This window comes from Oncorhynchus masou, chromosome 29, assembly GCF_036934945.1.
Source record: "Oncorhynchus masou masou isolate Uvic2021 chromosome 29, UVic_Omas_1.1, whole genome shotgun sequence".
Classification (NCBI taxonomy): domain Eukaryota; kingdom Metazoa; phylum Chordata; class Actinopteri; order Salmoniformes; family Salmonidae; genus Oncorhynchus; species Oncorhynchus masou.
Window position 1 is genome coordinate 83,591,237 of NC_088240.1, and position 15,444 is coordinate 83,606,680.

General features: G+C 43.0%; 1 protein-coding gene across 5 annotated transcripts in view; it reads right to left on the reverse strand.

The window, feature by feature from the left end:
* Positions 1-2,694: 2,694 nt before the first annotated feature.
* LOC135520809 (sodium bicarbonate cotransporter 3-like) overlaps positions 2,695-15,444 on the reverse strand; it is a 68,851-nt gene continuing 56,101 nt past the window's right edge. For 4 of the 5 annotated variants that reach the window (XM_064946599.1, XM_064946600.1, XM_064946602.1 and 1 more), the window contains exons 18-25: positions 12,897-13,058; positions 9,366-9,617; positions 9,031-9,099; positions 8,508-8,681; positions 8,183-8,314; positions 8,020-8,102; positions 7,174-7,281; positions 2,695-6,350 (exon numbers count right to left, since the gene is read on the reverse strand). In XM_064946599.1, the coding sequence (XP_064802671.1) occupies positions 6,269-6,350; positions 7,174-7,281; positions 8,020-8,102; positions 8,183-8,314; positions 8,508-8,681; positions 9,031-9,099; positions 9,366-9,617; positions 12,897-13,058 (1,062 nt within the window). In that variant the 3' untranslated portion in view covers positions 2,695-6,268. Of the gene's footprint in view, positions 6,351-7,173; positions 7,282-8,019; positions 8,315-8,507; positions 8,682-9,030; positions 9,100-9,365; positions 9,618-12,896; positions 13,059-15,444 lie in introns of those variants that run through there. The other variant, XM_064946601.1, reaches the window with a different exon arrangement.

Consider the following 15,444-nt stretch of genomic DNA (forward strand, 5'->3'; position numbering starts at 1 on the left):
ATCAACCCACTCAGGTGACGCACCCCTTCCAGGGATGGCATGAGAGCCCCAGTAAGCCAATGACTCAGCCCCTGTAATAGGGTTAGAGGCAGAGAATCCCAGTGGAAAGAGGGGAACCGGCCAGGCAGAGACAGCAAGGGTGGTTCGTTGCTCCAGAGCCTTTCCGTTCACCTTCCCACTCCTGGGCCAGACTACACTCAATCATATGACCCACTGAAGAGATGAGTCTTCAGTAAAGACTTAAAAGTTGAGACCGAGTTTCGTCTCTGACATGGGTAGGCAGACCGTTCCATAAAAATGGAGCTCTATAGGAGAAAGCCCTGCCTCCAGCTGTTTGCTTAGAAATTCTAGGGACAATTAGGAGGCCTGCGTCTTGTGACCGTAGCGTACGTGTAGGTATGTACGGCAGGACCAAATCAGAGAGATAGGTAGGAGCAGGCCCATGTAATGCTTTGTAGGTTAGCAGTAAAACCTTGACATCAGCCCTTGCTTTGACAGGAAGCCAGTGTAGAGAGGCTAGCACTGGAGTAATATGATCATTTTTTTTTTGGTTCTAGTCAGGATTCGAGCAGCCGTATTTAGCACTAACTGAAGTTTATTTAGTAGCCGGAAAGTAGAGCATTGCAGTAGTCTAACCTAGAAGTGACAAAAGCATGGATTCATTTTTCTGCATCATTTTTGGACGGAAAGTTTCTGATTTTTGCAATGTTACGTAGATGGAAAAAAGCTGTCCTTGAAATGGTCTTGATATGTTCTTCAGAAGAGAGAAAAGGGTCCAGAGTAACGCCGAGGTCTTTCACAGTTTTATTTGTGACGACTGTACAACCATTAAGATTAATTGTCAGATTCAACAGAAGATCTCTTTGTTTCTTGGGACCTAGAACAAGCATCTCTGTTTTGTCCGAGTTTAAAAGTAGAAAGTTTGCAGCCATCCACTTCCTTATCTGAAACGCATGCTTCTAGCAAGGGCAATTTTGGGGCTTCACCATGTTTCATTGAAATGTACAGCTGTGTGTCATCCGCATAGCAGTGAAAGCTAACATTATGTTTTCGAATAACATCCCCAAGAGGTAAAATATATAGTGAAAACAATAGTGGTCCTAAAACGGAACCTTGAGGAACACCGAAATTTACAGTTGATTTGTCAGAGGACAAACCATGCACAGAGACAAACTGATATCTTTCCGACAGATAAGATCTTAACCAGGCCAGAACTTGTCCTTGTAGACCAATTTGGGTTTCCAATCTCTCCAAAAGAATGTGGTGATCGATGGTATCAAAAGCAGCACTAAGGTCTAGGAGCACGAGGACAGATGTAGAGCCTCAGTCCGATGTCATTAAAATGTCATTTACCACCTTCACAAGTGCCATCTCAGTGCTATGATGGGGTCTAAAACCAGACTGAAGCATTTTGTATACATTGTTTGTCTTCAGGAAGGCAGTGAGTTGCTGCGCAACAGCCTTTTCTAAAATTTGAGAGGAATGGAAGATTCGATATAGGCCGATAGTTTTTTATATTTTCTGGGTCAAGGTTTGGCTTTTTCAAGAGAGGCTTTATTACTGCCACTTTTAGTGAGTTTGGTACACATCCGGTGGATAGAGAGCCGTTTATTATGTTCAACATAGGAGGGCCAAGCACAGGAAGCAGCTCTTTCAGTAGTTTAGTTGGAATAGGGTCCAGTATGTAGCTTGAAGGTTTAGAGGCCATGATTATTTTCATCATTGTGTCAAGAGATATAGTACTAATACACTTGAGCGTCTCTCTTGATCCTAGGTCCTGGCAGAGTTGTGCAGACTCAGGACAACTGAGCTTTGAAGGAATACGCAGATTTAAAGAGGAGTCCGTAATTTGCTTTCTAATAATCATAATCTTTTCCTCAAAGAAGTTCATGAATTTATCACTGCTAAAGTGAAAGTCATCCTCTCTTGGGGAATGCTGCGTTTTAGTTAGCTTTGCGACAGTATCAAAAAGGAATTTCAGATTGTTATTTTCCTCAATTAAGTTAGAAAAATAGGATGATCGAGCAGCAGTAAGGGCTCTTTGGTACTGTCTTTCCAAGCTCGTCGGAAGACTTCCAGTTTGGTGTGGCGCCATTTCCGTTCCAATTTTCTGGAAGCTTGCTTCAGAACTCGGGTATTTTCTGTGTACCAGGGAGCTAGTTTCTTATGAGAATTGTTTTTAGTTTTTAGGGGTGCAACTGCATCTAGGGTATTGCGCAAGGTTAAATTGAGTTCCTCAGTTAGGTGGTTAACTGATTTTTGTCCTCTGGCGTCCTTGGGTAGACAGAGGGAATCTGGAAGGACGTCAAGGAATCTTTGTGTTGTCTGTGAATTTATAGCACGACTTTTGATGTTCCTTGGTTGGGGTCTGAGCAGATTATTTGTTGCAATTGCAAACGTAATAAAATGGTGGTCCGATAGCCCAGGATTATGAGGAAATACATTTAAGATCCACAACATTTATTCAATGGAACAAAACTAGGTCCAGCGTATGACTGTGACAGTGAGTGGGATTAGTCAGTGAGATTGCCCCTTTAAATCAAAATAGTGACTTTCAGTCTGTAGTGTGAGCTGTATGTTTTGTATGTATGTATTTTAGTGTACTAGCAGATCAGTGATACAATACTACTTCTGTTCATCACCAAGCAATGTAGCTACAACAACGTGTCAAAGATTGAGGCCAACCAACACAGCTACAATGTAGTAACCTTTATTGCTTTCCTTCAACAACTTCATTTCCATTACAAAAAAATTCAAGGGTTCATTTGCATTATCCCCCGGTTCCCGCCATCCCAACCTCATAAGAATAGTACAGATACCATTCATTGTACAGTTTAAGAACAATTCATTAAAAACTTCACTGATATCAAACCGAATGGCAACATGAGGCCAATCCAAGCCACTTTATAGGGGACTGAAATGTCTAGTCACATGGTGCTGAACGATCGCCTGTCCTCAGTGATCCTCACTGGTTTAGGAGTTTCACATAGCAGTACTATGACAGTTGATTCTGTGTTCTATTGTTGTACAGCGTAGGTTAGATACGGAGAAAAATGCACCTCGGACTGCTCTTAACAAGCTCCCCAGTAGGCCACGTTTCCTAGTCCCAGCCTGCTTAAGTACTCAACTACCAAGAGATAATGCACACCAAGGCAACGCCAATGATGGGAAAAAGTACCCAAATGTCATACTTGAGTAAAAGTAAAGTTATCTTAATAGAAAATGACTCAAGTAAAAGTCACCTAGTAAAATACTACTTGAGTAAAAGTTTAAATTTTGGTTTTAAAATATACTTAAGTATCAAAAGTAAATGTAATTGCTAAAATATACTTAAGTATCAAAGCAAAAGTAAGACTAATTTAAAGTTCCTTATATTAAGTAAACCAGACAGTACAATTCTTGTTTTTAAATTTACGGATAGCCAGGCCACACGCCAACACTCAGACATCATTTACAAATTAAGAATGTGTGTTTAGTGAGTCCGCCAGATCAGAGGCAGTAGGGATGTTCTCTTGATAAGTGTGTGAATTTAACCCTTTTCTGTTCTGCTAAGCATTCAAAATGTAACAAGTACTTTTGGGTGTCAGGGAAAAGGTATGGAGTAAAAAGTACATTATTTTCTTTAGGAATGTAGTGAAGTAAAAGTTGTCAAAAATATAACTAGTAAAGAAAAGTATAGATACCCCAAAAATGACTTAAGTAATATTTAAAAGTATTTTTACACCACTGGTAAGCACAAAGTCAGAAGGAAAGAGAACGTACGTCAATTTCCAACATTCATAGTATGGGGCCCATAATTGACCCAGAGGGCAAAACAGCTGCTAAAACAGATGACGGTTTGTTTTCATCAAGGTGTTCAGATGGAAGTGGTCAGTCAGTTATTGAACTTGAGGAGTCTCCTCTTTATTGAAGTCAAAACAAATTCTTGCCCCCCGTACGACTTACACCCAAAGTTTCATAACCTTCCTTCCAGATTTGTATAACACTATAGATTTAAATAAAACTAATTCAATCACATAATTCAAACTCATGAATTAAACTCAATCACAGAGCCATGAACAACAGACTGATGCCTTTCCCAGTAGGACTCCTGTAACAGTATACATATCGGATAATCAACCAAAAGCATTGCTATTCATTAACAGTAAATCCATGGGACAAAATTAAGAATTTTTCTTTACAAAACTGCCTACAACAGAATAGCCAATAAAAGAAGAGCACAGAGAAACCCACCTATCACAGTGTTGTCCAGTGTCAAATAGGTAAAAAGGGTTTACAGCTGAAAGGGAGGGGCAGAGAAACACACAGCAACATCTTCTAGCAACACAAGTGGATTGACAATGAGGGAGTCAGTCAGTGAGCAACAGAGTGAAAGTGAGACAACGCACAGAGACAGAGAGAACAGAGAGAGAAAGGGAGAGACAACACAGAGACAGAGAACAGAGAGACGGGGAGAGAGACAACACAGAGAGGGAGCGAGAGAACACAGAGAGGGAGAGAGAGACAACAGAGAGACAACACAGAGAGAGAGGGAGAGGCCGAGAGAGAGACAAAAGACACAGAAAGAGAGTGACAGGGAGAAAGGGAGAGAAAGAAAGACTGACAGAGATGGTGAGAAAGAGAGACAAGGGCCTCATTGAGCCCATTGGTTCCTGAGACTGATCTAAATAGATACATGTATATAAAAAGGTACATGTAGCCTGCCCACCCCTCTCGTTGTGCAGCAGGCGTATCTAAAGTGCACAGATATAAAGACAGGAAATAAAGAACATTAATTACCGGCCAGCAACAAACGACACTGCTCCCTCCTCCTGCCCCCCCCCCAAACTCTGCAACGTTGACCCACTCAAAATAAATTAAATGCATTACATTTTGTAATGATATAGATAATAATGATAAAAAATATATATATAGACAATCTAAAATATATACCCCATAACAGAAAATATTCCATTGGATGTAAACCGTTTAAATGGATAAAAGTGGGTTTCCCCTCGTCATCATAACCAAGGGAGGCTACAGCTCTGGTAAGACTTCCTTGGTGCAGGTGCACTACACTAGATGAAACCCCGGCTACCACAGCCATGTACAGTAACACTATTGAACAGCTTTAAACCTGCCCTAAAGAAGGCAGCAGTTTTAGAAACCTCCATAGACTTACTCTATACATATTTTCTTCCTTTCAAGTCCACGATTATGTATGTATGGACACTGCAGGCAATACCCTCACCATTACTCCAAAATAACAAGACCGCTCAATCGAGAAATGTGAGAACATTTTGTTTTTGAAACGTTATCTTATTATAGTCCGCTTCCAATTTGGGATTGTTTAAGATTAGTAAGAGATGTTTGCCAATTAATTCAAGAAATATTCTGCAAACTATGGTCTATGCTGTGGTCTGTCATGTTCACTTTGACAGAACATACTCAGTCTTTCAACCTACTGTGACTGATAATCTGAATCAACAGCACATTGTACACATGATATTGTGAAAAGACATCTTAAGCTGCTCTTAAGTTTCTTACACTTGTACACACACCCATGTGCCCCCCCACACACACACACACACACACACACACCATTAAATCTAATAGGTGCTCCAAATGTATTTGGACCTTTTGTTGAGCGTCACCTGCTTTCTCAAACAGAAAGTGTCTATTGTTCAGAGTGGGCCAGATAGAGTGCTGTGAGTAGTAGCCGTCGTTGTGGTCAAGCCACCCGGGGTGCTTGGACTGCTGTTAGGCCTACTGCTTCCTATAAACCACCTGGGGACAGTCTTGACAAGTTTGAAATGCTTACAGCAACTCTTCTAATATAATGCACTAAGGGCGATAGAGGCCACTACATGCATTCATAATGCATTGCCCTCGAAGTAAGTGTTACGAGGACAGACTGTACACCCTATCCCAGAGACTATGGATATGTTGGTAAAAAGCCTGATGAAAGTCATTCCAAGAAGACCAAGTGGTTCCTTAAAAAGACACACCTGAATCTAAAGTTAATGTTTTTTTCACCTTAAAACGATGATAAAATTAAAAGACAAATTTCCCTCGGACTAATTTCACAATAAGAACTAAAGAAACATGGCTAAGTAGAAGTGGTTGTGTCTTTGTGTGCCCCCTTGGCATTGGTATGGTAGCGGCTGTTAGGGCAACGGCCAGGGCCATGAAGGACACTGCCCCCTGCTGTGTGGGAGGACAGGAGGACAACGCCACCTGGTGGGCTAGAGGCTGAAGTGGCCCCCTCCCTGCTCCTCCCGTCCCTCCTTCATAAGGAGGTCTCAGCATCCCCATACTTCTCCCCCTGGTCATTCTCCAAGTGTATCTTCACACAGGACACCTTCGCCTGGCTGGGAACAGAGAATAACACCATCATCACTACCAAAATTCAGTTCATTCATTGACATTTTTAAATTATATCTAAATATAGCTGTTTAAAATTAATTAATTAAACTTGAATTTTAGTAAGTTAAATCCTCCAAACTCATTCAAAAAATGACAACCCAATACAGTGAGTATGAACCCACTCACCACCCCTTTGCCACACAACGTGCAAGACTGAATGTACACCAGGTGGACCCAAATGCTCTTATCTTTGGTTTATTTGAAAATATTTACAGTTCTAAGACATTTGCCACACATCCAGTACTATTGATTTGCAAGTTGGTGCATCATAGTATCGAGATTGTGGGTGGGAGTGTTATAATTAGCCTTTACGCTCTTAGTTCATTGAAAGGTTATTCAAAGGTTAATATACTGTCAAGCACAAAAAGGCATGGGTTCAACTTATGGACTATATAGGACAATAAGGTGGAGACATAGAAACACCAGGCTGGATTCCAAAGGGAACACTTGCTCCCTTCTCTGGCCCTCAATCTTGAGAGTAAGCAATAATAGCCTTATACAAGGTTTCATCAACATGAAAAGCATGTGATTGAGACACATATTGACATGCATGAATTTAATGTAAATTTTTAGATAGTTTCAGAATTCATTTTCAAAATATTTAAATAGAAAAGTATTTATTTATTGGTTGAAATATTTAATCAAAATGATTATCAGGGTGTGATTTTCTGAGAGGGATGGGAGCATGCTTCTGGGTTTGGCCCCAGCAGCCAGACAGGAAGAGGAAGGGTGAGCACCTGAACCATACCGAGGAGGAGTTATAGCTACCTGCCACTATGCTTCAGAGCTTTGGCACTGTCAGAGTTCATGGAGACAGACTTCCAATTGGCAGTTTTGGCCATTTCATCAGAAATGTTTACCATAGAGGGGTCCAAACTGCAGGGGAACAAACACACACAACACCCTAAGCTGGCGTACACAAACACACATTTAAGGACACACACACCCCCCCCCCCCCAGTGTGGTTCTCATTTCTGAAACAAACTTATGAATGATCTTTGCTTGGCTGCAGTCAACATACAGTATTACAGAGGACCCTTAGAAAACTATCATAACCATTATAAATTGCAATACTAAGGGAAATTAGCTATTTAGTATTACTTCAAATATAATAGTTGGATGAAATAGTCGCTTGTTTGCAAGGACAGTCTGTGATTGGTCTTTTTTCTGGTGGTTGTTATGGGGCTGAGGGTCGGAGGGGGTCATGTTCAACAACAAATCAAACACGAGGGCTGTATTTCATTCCACAAGGCTGTCCACTTCCATAGGCCCTTCAGAGGGGAGGAAACGGCGGTGTGGAATAAACCGGTCCGAGGTGGTCATGGGCAGTTAATCAACCAGGTGGAAGAGCAGCTGTATGAGGAGTGCATGGTGAGACTAGAGCAGGCCTGAGACTGAGACCAACCCTGCTTTGGGAGACGGGTCCAGTGCTTCAAAAGGGGTTACTCTTCCCTGTTACATGAATATACTAGTCCATAGTTCTCCAAAGTGCTTCACAATGCATTACAGAACCCGTGAGGAACAGCACTGATGGGCTATGGTGAATAGGCCGTGACTTCCTCCAAGTATAATGGACATTGATATACTGCATCAAAATTGTCCCCAACCACTAACCTGACTTTGAGGGTCTTGAGGATGCCCGGCCCGTCGCAGGGGTGTGCTATGCCCTCTTCCACGCCCAGCATGCGCTGGGCCTCCTGTAACCATGGAAACAGAGGGAACGTGTCAGTGGGACTGTCACAGCTCTCTGCAGTAGTCTGAGAACAGTTGGACACACCTCCTTGGCTTTCTTCTTCTTGTCGTCCTCCTTCTTCTTCTTGCTCTCAGGCATCAGGTCGTCCAACCAGCTCAGCTCCCTGTTGGTGAAACATAGGTCCAGCAGCTTCCGTATAAACACCAGGGCCAACACCTAGAGACACCGAAACAAAATCAGTGACTTGTACTTTTAACTCTTCATTAAAATGGCATCATCCTGACAATCCAATGCTGTGCCATCTCTTTGCTTGATCTATTCTGTCTTCAGTTCAGACTTCTGTTTCTGGAAGACATTGCCTGTGAAATGTCTTTCTAGCGCCATACTAACAGCATATCCATATTCTTACCATCATGGGGAAGACGACGGCGGCGGCAGACGCCTTGATGACCCACAGCAGCACCAGGCAGGTGAGCTGCACCAGGGTGAACACATGGACCTTCCACAGGGGAACGTAGCGCAGGTAGATCAGGTCAGGCTGGTGCTTAGCTGGCATGCAGAACAGCTTGATACGGTCAAAGAACTACAGGAGAGGACAACCACAACACAACCATGTTGAGACCACAGGAGGCTGCTGAGGGGAGGATGGCTCATAATAATGTCCCAAACGGAGCAAATGGAATGGCATCAAACACCTGGAAACCATGTGTTTGATACCACCCCCCCCCAGCCATTACCACTAGTCTGTTCTCTTTAACCTGTTATTTAACTAGGCAAGTCAGTTAAGAACAAATTCTTATATATTTAATTAGGTTCCACCAACCTCCTGTGGTTCAGATGTACCATTTTGCAAGTGTGGGGGGGGGGGGGGCAACACTGCAGTGTAAACCTACCGCACTGACCACATGACATAACACACCACACAGACTGACCTGGATGCCTTTGAGTGAGGACACACCCATGTAGAGAAACACCCCGTAGAGGACTGGCATAGGGATGAACTAGAAAGACAGCACAGGGGACAGAAGGTACTTTTTAGTCATTTAATCATAGTCCTCAACCTTTTCTAATTTCTTTACCCACAAACCACTGGGGTGTGCCAAATAATACCTCCCTTTCCTCATCACTCTGGTATCAAAAATAAATGATGTTCCAAAACAGTGAAAGGATGTTGAGGATCTGATCAAGAAACCAGCCTGCAATCCTATAAGAGCGTCTCTTCTTGATTTGAAACACCATTCCAGTCTATAAAAGAGTCTCATCTTACCTTGAGCACCGAGGTCATGAAGACAGAGCAGCCCATGAGGATGAAGATCATGAAGCTGGTGACCCTCTGCTCTCTGATCCCCAGGAACTTGGGCTGTTCCCCAGGGGCCGAGCACTCTGACTCCAGCTTCAGACTGTTGACGTGGGAGATGGAGAGCACGGTGGCCGCTACAAACCAGGGCAGGCCCATGATGGAGCACACCCCCAGCATCACAGACACCACCAGAAGATCCAGGTGGTAGCCACAGCCTTTCTAATTGGGGGAGGAGACAGTCCATCAGGAGAGAAACCAACCAGGGAGGGGGTGAGAGTCAGTCAGGAGAGAGGCCAACCAGGGAGGGGGTGAGAGTCAGTCAGGAGAGAGGCCAACCAGGGAGGGGGTGAGAGTCAGTCAGGAGAGAGGCCAACCAGGGAAGGGGTGAGAGTCAGTCAGGAGAGAGGCCAACCAGGGAGGGGGTGAGGGTCAGTCAGGAGAGAGTCCAACCAGGGAGGGGGTGAGGGTCAGTCAGGAGAGAGTCCAACCAGGGAGGGGGTGAGGGTCAGTCAGGAGAGAGGCCAACCAGGGAAGGGGTGAGAGTCAGTCAGGAGAGAGGCCAACCAGGGAAGGGGTGAGAGTCAGTCAGGAGAGAGTCCAACCAGGGAGAGGGTGAGGGTCAGTCAGGAGAGAGTCCAACCAGGGAGGGGGTGAGGGTCAGTCATGAGAGAGAGACCAACCAGGGAGGGGGTGAGAGTCAGATGAGAGGCCAATCAGGGAGGGGGAGACAGTCCATCAGGAGAGAGGCCAACCAGGGAGGGGGTGAGAGTCAGTCAGGAGAGAGGCCAACCAGGGAGGGGGAGACAGTCCATCAGGAGAGAGGCCAACCAGGGAGGGGGTGAGAGTCAGTCAGGAGAGAGGCCAACCAGGGAGGGGGTGAGAGTCAGTCAGGAGAGAGGCCAACCAGGGAAGGGGTGGAGAGTCAGGAGAGAAGCCAACCGGGAAGGAGTGGGAGTCAGTCAGGAGAGAGGCCAACCAGGGAGGGGGTGAGAGTCAGTCAGGAGAGAGGCCAACCAGGGAGGGGGTGAGAGTCAGTCAGGAGAGACGCCAACCAGGGAGGGGGTGAGAGTCAGGTGAGAGGCCAACCAGGATACAACAGAATAAAGATGTCCTTGATACTAGTACCTCCAAGCTCCAACTCTCTGGAAAGGCACACGCACACGTTGCAAGCAAATCATAGATTTGTATAAACCTATTGCAGTTGTTCTATAGTTATGTAAGGTAAATAGTAGAGGTCTCCCTTAGTCTGGAAATCCAGAACTTGTGTACCTGGTCAGGGTTCATGTAGTGACCTGATCTAGTATTGCTACACAACATGCAAGTGCCACTTTTCTTCTTTCACAACCTCTCTCTCTCATATATATATATATATATATATATATATCCTGTCTTCCTCTATCTCACAACCTCTCTATATATCAGCCTGTCTTTCTCTATGTCACAACCTCTATATACAGTGCCTTGCGAAAGTATTCGGCCCCCTTGAACTTTGCGACCTTTTGCCACATTTCAGGCTTCAAACAAAGATATAAAACTGTATTTTTTTGTGAAGAATCAACAACAAGTGGGAAACAATCATGAAGTGGAACAACATTTATTGGATATTTCAAACTTTAACAAATCAAAAACTGAAAAATTGGGCGTGCAAAATTATTCAGCCCCCTTAATTTAATACTTTTTAATACCTTTTGCTGCGATTACAGCTGTAAGTCGCTTGGGGTATGTCTATCAGTTTTGCACATCGAGAGACTGAAATTTTTTCCCATTCCTCCTTGCAAAACAGCTCGAGCTCAGTGAGGTTGGATGGAGAGCATTTGTGAACAGCAGTTTTCAGTTCTTTCCACAGATTCTCGATTGGATTCAGGTCTGGACTTTGACTTGGCCATTCTAACACCTGGATATGTTTATTTTTGAACCATTCCATTGTAGATTTTGCTTTATGTTTTGGATCATTGTCTTGTTGGAAGACAAATCTCCGTCCCAATCTCAGGTCTTTTCCAGAATGGTCCTGTATTTGGCTCCATCCATCTTCCCATCAATTTTAACCATCTTCCCTGTCCCTGCTGAAGAAAAGCAGGCCCAAACCATGATGCTGCCACCACCATGTTTGACAGTGGGGATGGTGTGGTCAGGGTGATGAGCTGTGTTGCTTTTACGCCAAACATAATGTTTTGCATTGTTGCCAAAAAGTTCAATTTTGGTTTCATCTGACCAGAGCACCTTCTTCCACATGTTTGGTGTGTCTCCCAGGTGGCTTGTGGCAAACTTTAAACACTTTTATAGATATCTTTAAGAAATGGCTTTCTTCTTGCCACTCTTCCATAAAGGCCAGATTTGTGCAATATACGACTGATTGTTGTCCTATGGACAGTCTCCCACCTCAGCTGTAGATCTCTGCAGTTCATCCAGAGTGATCATGGGCCTCTTGGCTGCATCTCTGATCAGTCTTCTCCTTGTATGAGCTGAAAGTTTAGAGGGACGGCCAGGTCTTGGTAGATTTGCAGTGGTCTGATACCCTTCCATTTCAATATTATCGCTTGCACAGTGCTCCTTGGGATGTTTAAAGCTTGGGAAATCTTTTTGTATCCAAATCCGCTTTAAACTTCTTCACAACAGTATCTCGGACCTGCCTGGTGTGTTCCTTGTTCTTCATGATGCTCTCTGCGCTTTTAACGGACCTCTGAGACTATCACAGTGCAGGTGCATTTATACGGAGACTTGATTACACACAGGTGGATTGTATTTATCATCATTAGTCATTTAGGTCAACATTGGATCATTCAGAGATCCTCACTGAACTTCTGGAGAGAGTTTGCTGCACTGAAAGGGGCTGTATAAAGGGGCTGAATAATTTTGCACGCCCAATTTTTCAGTTTTTGATTTGTTAAAAAAGTTTGAAATATCCAATAAATGTCGTTCCACTTCATGATTGTGTCCCACTTGTTGATTCTACACAAAAAATACAGTTTTATATCTTTATGTTTGAAGCCTGAAATGTGGCAAAAGGTCGCAAAGTTCAAGGGGGCCGAATACTTTCGCAAGGCACTGTATATCAGCCTGTCTTCCTCTATATCACAACCTCTCTATATATATATCAGCCCGTCTTCCTCTATATCACAACCTCTCTCTCTATATAGATCAGCCTGTCTTCCTCTATATCACAACCTCTCTATATATCAGCCTGTTTTCCTCTATATCTATATCAGCCTGTCTTCCTCTATATCACAACCTCTCTCTATATAGATCAGCCTGTCTTCCTCTATATCACAACCTCTCTCTATATATATCAGCCTGTCTTCCTCTATATCACAACCTCTCTCTATATACATCAGCCCGTCTTCCTCTATATCACAACCTCTATATATATATATATATATATATATATATATATCAGCCTGTCTTCCTCTATGTCACAACCTCGCTCTCTCTATATCAGCTTGTCTTCCTCCAAGTCACAACCTCTCTCTCTAGATATCAGTCTTCCAGTCTGTCTCTCACCTTGAGTTTGTGCTCCTTCCTGTTGATGATGACGGCGGTGATCTGTTGGTCCATGAAGATGAGGATGGTGCAGAGTAGGGCAGGGATGGCTGCAGCCAGCATGGTCCACCAGGGGTTGGTCCCCAGCGGGGAGATCAGCCAGCCACGGTTCTCAGACGTGGGCTAGAGGAGCAGGCACGGTCAGGAAAGAACGTCACAACACACACAGTAAACCGGGATGTCACAACACACACAGTAAACCAGCAGGTCACAACTAGAGGTCGACCGATTAATCGGAATCGCCGATTAATTAGGGCCGATTTCAAGTTTTCATAACAATCAGATTTGGTTTTTTTTTTACATCTTTATTTAACTAGGCAAATCAGTTAACAACACATTCTTATTTTCAATGACGGCCTAGGAACGGTGGGTTAACTGCCCCGTTCAGGGGCAGAAAGACAGATTTTCACCTTGTTGGCCCTGGGGATTCAATCTTGCAACCTTACAGTTAACTAGTCCAACGCAATAACGACCTGCCTCTCTCTCGTTGCACTCCACAAGGAGACTGCCTGTTACGCAAATGCAGTAAGCCAAGTAAGTTGCTAGCTAGCATTAAACTTTTCTTATAAAAAACAATCAATCATAATCACTACTCAACTACACATGGTTGATGATATTACTAGATATTATCTAGTGTGTCCTGCGTTGCATATAATCTGACTGCGCATACAAGCATCTAAGTATCTGACAGCGGTGGTAGGTAGAAGCAGGCCCGTAAACATTCATTCAAACAGCACTTTCGTGCGTTTTGCCAGCAGCTCTTCGTTGTGCGTCAAGCATTGCGCTGTTTATGACTTCAAACCTATCAACTCCCGAGATGAGGCTTTCACCGAAGTGAAATGGCTGGCTAGTTAGCGCGCGCTAATAGCATTTCAAACTTCACTCGCTCTAAGCCTTGGGGTGGTTGTTTCCCTTGCTCTGCATGGGTAATGCTGCTTCGATGTGGTGGCTGTTGTCGTTGTGTTGCTGGTTCGAGCCCAGGGAAGAGCGAGGAGAGGGACGGAAGCTATACTGTTACACTGGCAATACTAAAGTGCCTATAAGAACATCCAATAGTCAAAGGTTAATGAAATACAAATGGCAGAGAGGGAAATAGTCCTATAATAACTAGAACCTAAAACTTCTTACCTGGGAATATTGAAGACTCATGTTAAAAGGAACCACCAGCTTTCATATGTTCTCATGTTCTGAGCAAGGAACTGAAATATTAGCTTTCTTACATAGCACATATTGCACTTTTACTTTCTTCTTGCATTATTTAAACCAAATTGAACATGTTTCATTATCTACTTGAGGCTAAATTGATTTTATTGATGTATTATATTAAGTTAAAATAAGTGTTAATTCAGTATTGTTGTAATTGTCATTATTACAAATACATTGTTTTTAAAAATGTGTATTATATATATTTTTTCAAATTTTATTTTTAAAAATCGGCCGATGAATCGGTATCGGCTTTTGGGTCCTCCAATAATCGGCATCGGCTTTGAAAAATCATAAATCGGTCGACCTCTCGTCACAACACATACAGTAAACCAGAACGTCACAACACACACAGTAAACCAGTAGGTCACAATACACACAGTAAACTAGTAGGTCACAACACATACAGTAAACCAGTGTCTCAAATAGTAGGTTGATAATACTCTAAAATAGGGCAGTGCTATCCAGGTTTCTCTCTTTATAACTGGAAGTTGACTAAATAAATGAGTTCATATTTTCCATACCCTGATCTCATTCAATCAAATCCATTGATAATCAGGACATGGTTCGTTATCTTATCTATATAGGACATTCTTTATCTATTCAGAGTGTCAAGGTTTGTTCGAGTCCCAACACAAATACATTAAATAAACTACTCTGACCTAGATCAGCACAAAGACACAAACAGGCTCCTCCTGCCTGTTCTAGTTTAGTGAACTTGGCACATACCTGACAGATTCTGTTGGCAATCTGATGTACAGTATCATAGTAGGGTGTTAGTGGACTAAATGAAACGTTGGTTTTAGTGTTATACAGAACACTATTTCATGAGGATAGGACTGACCATTGCTGAGATTTTATTTTCAAGTTATTGGAAAAGGTAAAAAATTTTGGACAGGTCGATGTTAATCCCTAGTCAAAAATGGCAACAAACCACCTGTCTGGATTCTTAGATTCAACACGTTTTGTTCAATGTCTCACGATAGGCTTGTCAAATTAACCACATTTCCATCCACGGGTTTTACGAGTCAAGAGTACGTCTGAAAACAATCATCATGACATCAGCTGCTGCTGCGATGGAAACAGGAGGTTTCAGTACAATGTTATAAATACTGACAGATAATCTGTTCGTTTGACATGGTGCAATCATTTTGTGTCTAAAATATTGATTATGCAAGTAATGGTGGTGGAAACACCTTTATACACAAATATTGTTATAATAACCATCATATCAAAGTAAACTTGGGAGTCTCGATGAGATGGTGTGTTATCCTCCCACTACAACTCAGGAAAACATGCAGTTTAT